Genomic DNA, 9,718 nt, shown 5'->3' on the forward strand with positions numbered 1-9,718 from the left:
ACCAATTCTCGACAACAATCTTTCCATCACTCGTACAAAAATGAGTGAGAGACAAATCATTTTCTGTCTTAACCATTGTTTATTTATTACATCATAATAAATTGTTTTTACAATATCACATCATAATAAATTGTTTTATACTGTCTCATAATTATAGGCCTACATCAAAAATCTTCTTTTACCATCAGAATTATCCCGCAGTACTGGTACTGGTACTGGTTCAAATAACCGTCTCACAAATACATTTGGTAGCCATTGACTTGAAGTTGGCATTTGGATGTGATACTTGTGTATTAATTAAATAGTCGATTTACAAAAAATAAAATAAAGAAAAGTCGATTAGGGCCTAATGGTTAAATAAAATAATCAATTACTGAGATTAAATATATAAATATCACATATCATATGTACTTAAAATATTGTTGGATTTCCCACTTGTTCAGGTTTTCGATACCTACACCAGCTTGCTGATTGGCTAGCCTTATTTCATGTTCTTTAATGGCAACAAAACACTTGGTGAAATCTTCACCGAAAGCATTCCGAATAACCTTATCTTTTAAGAACGCATCAATCGCGGTTTGCATGGTTATTGGTATTGCCTGCGTAGATGGAGGAACATCATCCTCTACGTATGCACATCCTGTGATGTCATTAGGTAATGGTAGTTTGTTTATTATACCATCCATTCCTGCAGCAATTGTTGCGGCTAGTACCAAGTACGGATTTGAACCTGCACCTCCAATACGATTCTCAATGTATGTACCGCTTTCTCCATTGACCTTCAAGCGGAATGCGCATGACCTGTTGTCAAAACCCCAAGTAGCATTTATTGGCGCGAACGTATAAGGCGCGTATCGCTTTCTACAGTTTGTGGTAGGTCCCATAAGAAGACTCAATGCTGGTGTGTGATGGATCAATCCTGCTAACCAGTGCTTCATAACATCAGATAGGCCATCAGACGAGTTGGCGTCAAACGTAACGCCTTTCTTACCCGCTACATCCCATAACGAATGATTATAATGGCACGAAGAACCACTTTTACCCCAATGTGGCTTAGTCATAAAAGAAGCCATCAAACCATGTTGCTTGGCTATCTCTTTAACAGAGCATTTAAATGTAAAAGCGTCATCCGCAGCTTTGATTCCAAACGATGGTTTGTACGTTATCTCGTGTTGTCCAGGTCCATATTCATTTTCTATACATTCAAGATCAAGGCCAACTTTTGGCAGATCTCTAACTAATTGATGGACGAAGGGAGCACATTCATACATTCTAATAGTCGATCGTATGTTATAATCATCAGTCACTGGCTTCATTGTGGCTGCATCAACGACATAAAATTCATATTCATGAGATGAAAGCAGACTATAACCCAACTTCTTTAGTTCTTCTATTTGTTTTCTGGCAAGAGTTCTTGGATGTGCAGTCACTTCTTTTCCTTCAAACGTTGGTTCTGCCAGAATTCTAGCAGTATTATCCCACCAAGGGATCACTCTAAAAGTGTCGAGGTCTGGAAACAAAATCGCATCTGGGTAATGTCGGTACTTCCCATCGTTGTTATAGCCCGATCCTTCGACTATATTTGCCAAGGAATCCATTCCTAGATACCCCAGACGGAAGCCTACACCTTTCTCGGCCTTAGATCTAAAGTGACGAGCTGGGATTAACTTGGATCGAGAGATACCAAACATATCAGAATTTTCAAAACGAACAACCTCTACATTTTCCTTTTCAAGTTGATTTAAAATTTCTTCCATTTTAACAATCTATGAAAATATATATGGATAACCTAAGAAACAATAAACAAAAATAATATTTAATAATATATTATATATATATATATATATATATATATATATATATATATATATATATATATATATATACACTATATAAAAAGTGTTTGTTCTAACAGTTTTTATTATGAAAAGCTTGGCTTACTTTTAGAGTAAACAAGTTGCAATAAGTATTAAAATGTGGGATTAATCCGTTCAGAATCAAGTAAGTTAAACTTTATAACTTAAACATTAAAAGCTACAAACAATGTAAATTATAAATCGTGAATATGTTTACCTGAAAAGGTACCAAAATGTTGGAAAACGACTTCTCCACAAACAATCCGTGATATCGCTGTAAAAAATTTTACCTGCTCTTGTCTAATTTCTTAGATCAGAAGTGAAGGTTTAGAAATAAACTAAACAATTATTACTTAACTATAAAATAATCACGAGGTAGTCATCATGCAGTTTTAAGAGACAATAACGACAACAAAATCTTATTTATATAGACACTATACACGCATGTGTACGATAAACGTGATGGTCGCCTGTTTAATATATATTTTACGGAAATAGACAATAATTAAAGCAAGTTAATTGTTTTACCGTAATAATTATTTATTATTCAGAATAAGCATTTGGCAATTAAAAGGTAGCCGATTAGAACCGGACATATGCAGAATTCACACGCTATAAATTGGCGAACAATTAATCGAATAAATTATATGATTTTGAATATTGTTTTTCAATAATCTTGGTGGGTTTGTAAAATCGGGTTTTAACAAATTGATAAATTTCCAATTTGTATTCGATTATAATTTAAATATTAAGTAATATGAATCTAAGTAATTGTTTTTTAATTCATTTATTTATTTATAAACACTTAAAAAAATAAAACATACATTTAACTTAACTGGTAACAATAAATAAGCACTGTTTCAGGGATCGGAAAAAGAAGTAAAAGAACTTGTCAAATACCAACCCCTAAACAAAACAAACTAACAAAAAAGCAACTGCATGACAAATCTATAAATAAATAATCATAAAAAAATCATAAAAAAATCATAAATGTTTTAGATATTTCATTTAACAAATAAAAATCTAATCACGGCTCATTATGATTGTATTTGGAAAAATATGTTTTGTTTACATATTTTTAAAGATTGCTTAAGCAGTCTTCTTTGGACCCACACTCGCGTAGACATTTTTCCGAATACAGAATACACGTCTTTTTGAAAACTCAACGAGATGAGAACAACGTTGATGAGCAGCTCATTTAAAAGTTACAAGGCTACTATGATTCACAAGAATTAGCTAAAACCAGGTGTAATTTAATATAATAATATTGGTCTTTCAAATATGTACCTTACAATTTTTGATAAAACTTATACATTTCCTCCTAATAAATACCTTTGGAAATAGTGTATGCCATAAAAGTTATTTCATTCGCCGATCATCAGCAAACCAGAAGTTATACGTACATATAGCTAACAGTTTATCAAAGTTTATCAACAAACTAATGTTTGGTGTAGACTATCTAACTTCAAATTATGGTTTTACGGTTTGCAGTTTTTCAACTGTCAACACTAATTTCCACAATTGGTGTTTGCTTTATAAATGTAGACCAATTCACATGTTGACATCGGAAAGTTGACTTCGTCCACAGAAGTCTAAACTAGCAAACTTTTGTAGTTTCTCCAAACTCAAGTTTACTAACAACAATTTGGTAAAGATTGCTAATGCAGTGTGTATAGACCTAGGTTTCTGCAATTTTCCAGTTCATCAACTATAGTCAAACAAACTTTGGAAAACCTTTCGTTTCAAACTAGCAGTTTGTTCGAGCACGAAATGTATAACACAATAACAAATCTAATTCAAAATCTCATCATTTTTTGGGTTTTTTCTTTAGCAAATTGGAATACAATACTCATGAAAGACGATGAAATCACTATAATTTTGGATCCATCAGCCAGGTTCTGCTAGATTCAGGTTAGGGAATTTTATTACATTATCAATAATTACATGGAACAACCTATGTAGTAGTTATATCTACCTCAATGTTTTAGATGTATATGGACGTCGTAGTAAGTACTTTACTCAAATTTTAGGATCCAAATGAATTATTATTTCAAGAAGGTTACATGTATTTAAAGTATTGTTGGAATTCCTATCTTCAATACTAACACCAGCTTGTTGATTAGCAAGACTTATCTCCTGTTCCTTAATGGCATCGAAACACTTGGTGAAATCTTCACCGTAAGCATTCCGAATAACCTTGTCTTTTAAGAACGCATCCCATTTGCGTACGTTCTCGATACCAACACCAGCTTGTTGATTTGTTAGCCTTATTTCATGTTTTTTAATGGCAACGAAACACTTGGTGAAATCTTCACCGAATGCACTCCGAATGACCTCGTCTTTTAAGAATGCTTCAATCGCGTTTTCCATGGTTATTGGTATCTCTTGCGTAGATGCAGGAATGTCATCCTTCACGTATGCACATCCTGTGATATCATCCGGGAGCGGTAGTTTATTTTTGACACCATCCATTCCTGCAGCAATTGTGGCAGCTAGTACCAAGTACGGATTTGAACCTGCACCTCCCATACGATTCTCAATGTATGTACCGCTTTCTCCATTGACCTTCAAGCGGAATGCGCATGACCTGCTGTCAAAACCCCAAGTAGCATTTATTGGCGCGAACGTGTAAGGTGTGTATTGCTTTCTATAGTTTGTGGTAGGTCCCATAAAAAGACTCAATGCTGGTGTGTGATGGATCAACCCTGCTAACCAGTGCTTCGTAACATCGGATAGGCCATCAGACGAGTTGGCATCAAATGAAACATCTTTTTTCCCAGCTGCATCCCATAACGAATGATTATAATGACACGAGGAACCACTTTTACCCAAATATGGTTTACTCATAAAGGAGGCTGTCAAACCATGTTACTTTGCGATCTCTTTAACAGAACATTTGTGGGTAAAAGCGTCATCCGCAGCTTTGATTCCAAACGATGGTTTGTACGTTATCTCGTGGTGTCCAGGTCCTTTTTCATTTTCCAGACATTCAAGATGAATGCCAACTTTAGGCAGATCTCTGACTAATTGATGGATAAATGGAGCATATTCGTACATTATAAGAGTCGATCTTAAGTTACAATCATTCGTCACTGGCTTCATTGTGGCTGCATCAACGACATAAAATTCATATTCATGAGATGAAAACAGACTATAACCAAACTGCTTCAGTTTTTCTACTTGTTTTCTGGCAAGAGTTCTTGGATGTGCAGTCACTTCTTTTCCTTCAAACGTTGGTTCTGTCAAGACTCTAGCAGTATTATCCCACCACGGGATCACTCTAAAAGTGTCAAGATCTGGAAACATAACCGCATCTGGGTAGTTTCGGTACTTGCCTTCGTTGTAGCCCGATCCTTCGACTATATTGGCCAAGGAATCCATCCCTAGATATCCCAGACGGAAGCATAGACCTTTCTCTGCCGTCGACTTAAAGTGAGTGGCTGGAATTAATTTGGATCAAGAGATACCGAACATACCAGATTTTTTTCGAAACGAACAATCTCTATTTTCTCCTTTTCAAGTTGATGTAAAATTTCTTCTAGTTTACCAATCTATTAAGGGAGATAAGAACCAATCATGAATATAAACATTATTGTCTTTAACATAACCATAACATTGTAAGACATTTTGTTTTATCAATTCAAATTAAATTCAACTACAGGCGCTGTCTAAACTTAAAGAAATCTGGAAGTGAACTACTATCTAGGCGGATTCAGAGAACAAGGAACTCTAAATGTTGGCACCATTCAATACAAAGGATATGATTAAGAGTTAGTTAGGTTCAGCACATCATTATTTATTCATTTATTTATTTCAGTGATGCATAATAAAGGAGCACTGGGGAAAGACATTAAGAACGGTTAAAGCTAGACAACAATCGCCAATTTTTAGGGTCTGGACCACGCTGCGTGATTTGATCGGATCCGAGAGAGACAACCAATATTCATACACATACCTCAATCTATAAAAATAGTTATACATTTCAAAAACAAAATCATGAAAATAAACAAATATGCCTACAGTACATGTACTGACTTAAAGTTGTCATAGCAATGAGCAGGCCCTTTTTAAATCGAATGTATCGTCACGATACGTCACGGTCCGGTTTGCCGAAGAAAAAGTCTGACTTGATTAGAAGTTACCTATAATAACAATTTGTATGCTCCTAATGTCATGTTATTGAAAACACCTAATATAATACTGTAACATACATGTCTGAACAACACCCCTGGATGACTTGTTTTGATATATTCTTGTCTGGCTGACTGCCCTGGATGGTGTCTGTTTATAGGCATCATATATACCTTTTTAAGATGACAATAGTTCAAATACATGTAGCATGTCAATATAATCTGTATGTATTGGTATTTGTTTAACATATATATTTTTCTATATTTGCAATATTTTATATCGTATACATGTCAATTTAATCTATAGGTATGTGTATTTGTTCAATATATATACTTCTATATATTTTTATATATTTGCAATATGTTATACCGTAAATACAAATTGTAAGTAGTAGTTGTACTAAGATGACATCGGGTATGAAGCGTCTCACATACACACAGAGCCAAAATTGCATCTTGGACTTGCACAGTGTATGGACTCTAACCTTACGGTTTCCATTAAATATACCATTTCATGCTATCATTCTAAATAACTAACTTTCAACCTATTGCATTCCTCTTTTTTTCATTCCATCCATCTTATCTTGGTGAAAAGGGAGGATACTACATTTTCCTCCCCTGAGTTTATAGCCTCTCTACTCGAACACAAATAAGAACACAAATAAGATAGTTTAACAAGAAAATTTTAATCATGTATTTTACCGCCATTTTTCATTTCTACATTTTAATTAACATCGTATCTAAAATTTTAAATGAGAAAATATATGGTTAATACTGAATTCTGGCATCTTATTATGTAAATATACCGGTATTTTAACTACTCTAAACACTTACTTTTAATTGTCACAAATGTACTTATATGTATATAAATGAGAATTTAAATAAACGTGAGAAGAACTCACACAAGACAAAAAAAAAACACTCTCACTTTGACTCTCACTCAGGAGAGACTGCAGAGAAAGAACCAGGAGATAGACAATAAATACCAGATCACTTATGATTGTCTAAGTCTAATGTTATTATTAATACTAATAGTCTGCAGCCAGACAAGAATATGTCAAAACAAGTCATCCAGGGGTGTTGTTCAGACATGTATGTTACAGTATTATATTAGGTGTTTTCAATAACATGACACTAATTCAATTACACAGTTCAGTACATAACACAAGTATTGTATTACTACTCCAGGCCCGTAGCCAGGGGGGTACCTCCCTTTACAGCGAACCCCCCCCCCCTCCCCCTTAACTGACTGCGAACCCCCATCCCCGACATCCCCAATACCTCACCACACCCTCATCTCTGAAAATCCTCCAAATACGTGCCCCACAATACAAAAGGTTGTTTGTAAATTGAAAAATTCGTAAACTCGTTCGTGAATAACTCATACCTTATTGTTAAACAAATGAATTGGTTGCCGATTTTCACCTGTAAAATAATACGAATTTTTGGTCCCAGGATGTAACATGATATTGACGCGAGCTGCTTGGGCACGAACGAATCGTACAAAGAACACCGCTAGACAACCGGGTGTCACGAAACCTAAGACCACGAAAGCGAAGACCCCCTAAGACCTAAGATCACGAAAGCTAAGACCCAAGACCTAAGATTACAAATATTTATCTTTCGCACCTGCCTTGTATTTTAACTCCCAACATTTATTCTGAATACCACACCTTAGAATTGGCACTTTCATGAAAAAGAATCACATAAAAAGTAACAAATACATTTTTAAATTGATGATTTTACAGACGTTTTTCTCGCACACAAAATGACTAGCCTACAGTACTACAGTAGGCCTACCCCATGTTCAATGTTTTTGTTTCTATGGAACGTCAAAAGAGCAAAAATTATATAGAGGGCTGAAAACTCTGTGGAGTCCATCTACAGTGTGGATGGAACAATGTAAAATTAAAATTGTAATGATAATAGCATAATCATGCAAGTACGAAGAAATAAATACTGGCAAATAAATTTTAATTTAAAAATCATGATAAGTTTTTTTGTTTCGTTTTCTTTCTGTTTTTATGCTTGTACTATTATTGTTGCTCTTTTGGCGCTCCATAGAAACAAAAACATTGAGCATGGCAGGTGGGAGCTCGAGGAGTTACATTACAGTATACAAAGAAATACATCTGTAAAATCATCAATTTAAAGGATTTATTTATTTGTTATTATGTGTTTCTCCTTCTGAAAGTACTTATAAGTCCTAATTTTAAAGTGTGGTTTTCAGGATAAAGTTAGTCAACAAATTTGGAGTCAAAATACAAGAAAGGCAGGTCAATCAGGGGAAAAATGGCAAAAGGTTTCCTACTTTCTAGGATTTTTATCAGATAATCTATATTGTTTTGACTACTCTTGTAACATGACCACAGTGCTGATTTTGCCATTTTCCCCTGACTGAGGTGCGTAAGAAAAACATCCTCTGAACCAACACAATGGAGTAAATATATACCAACAAACAACCCGTCAAGTTTGTTTGTTGTAAAGAAAAAATATACATTTACTCAACGGGCGAAAATAATGTGAGTTTATCTATGTTTTGCGGTAGTATTAAATTATATTTATGGTAATAAATGAAACCTACTGTGTTTAAAATTATGTATGGATAAACAAGTATTGTTTTTAAGCTGTAGTATATCTTAGTATTTGTAATCTTAGGTGTTGGGTCTTAGCTTTCGTGATCTTAGGTCTTAGGGGGTCTGAGCTTTCGTGGTCTTAGGTTTCGTGACACCCCTAGACAACCGCGTACCTATTGTTTCGATCACTGGCAGTCAGCATGCATAAAGTATAATAGCCTTCCGACGTACATCAAAAAATGGAACGCTGCGGTTACCTACAATATTTATGTGTGGCTATGAAGTATAGTGTATCATCATCATAGAGGATTATAGTGAATTTAATATTTTACACTATAATATCTATGGTATCATGTACTGTAGTTTACATTAGGCATATAGCATTCGATTATTTTTTTCTAGACCACCAGCCGATACGTAGGCCTACTCAACTGTATCAATACCACCTATTTACATTGATATATTTAGTTTCCTCAACAAATTGCTGTAAATAAATATAGATAGAGCTATCAGGGACGGTCGCAGGACTATTTTAAGAGGGTTGCCCAAAGACTCCAGGGCTGTAGACACTGAGTATTTGAGCAAGCAAATTGTTAAATGACACCCCTAGGTGGCCGCAAATAGTACTCTCACACGTAAATTTATGATAATTTTTTTTCGTTCAATGCGAACGTCACGGGGAAGTCTCCGATTAAGGTACTTTTGGTACGGTAATACATTCTAATAACTGTACTCAATTAATGTAAATTAATTATCAATTAATAATTTTAAAAAGTTGTACAAAAAATATGAAGCTGTTGCTATAAATATATTGAGCAAAAGGTTAAATTGTATAATTTGGAATTTTAATTCATTTAAAAATGCTAAATAAAGTCAGATGTTAAAACCACGATTTCCAAAAATTCATTTTTATTTATCCACTATAAACTTTACAAAAGTGTTTTTTTAAACCACACTCCAAATAAAACAAAGAAAATAATGATAGGACATTTGCAGAAAGAAGCAAACTTGCTCTGTTACCGGTATAACACGGTTCAAATTTTGGAACGTCTATATAAATTACTACGGAAATTCGGCCTATTTACGAACGTACGGAAATGAAGATAAATAGGGTACTACTGTACACGCATCGGAAATACAACACTATACGCACAAT

At 34.4% G+C, this 9,718-nt stretch overlaps 1 protein-coding gene and 1 pseudogene across 1 annotated transcript; both read right to left on the minus strand.

The window, feature by feature from the left end:
• Positions 1-97: 97 nt before the first annotated feature.
• Positions 98-1,757, minus strand: LOC140049255 (lengsin-like). Its single transcript, XM_072094101.1, has one exon. It carries the CDS (start codon positions 1,755-1,757, stop codon positions 402-404), a length of 1,356 nt encoding a protein of 451 aa, XP_071950202.1. The 3' UTR covers positions 98-401.
• A 1,010-nt stretch (positions 1,758-2,767) lies between these two features.
• On the minus strand, positions 2,768-5,996 carry LOC140049256 (lengsin-like; annotated as a pseudogene).
• Positions 5,997-9,718: the final 3,722 nt, after the last annotated feature.

The sequence above is a fragment of the Antedon mediterranea genome, chromosome 5, assembly GCF_964355755.1.
Source record: "Antedon mediterranea chromosome 5, ecAntMedi1.1, whole genome shotgun sequence".
NCBI classification, from domain to species: domain Eukaryota; kingdom Metazoa; phylum Echinodermata; class Crinoidea; order Comatulida; family Antedonidae; genus Antedon; species Antedon mediterranea.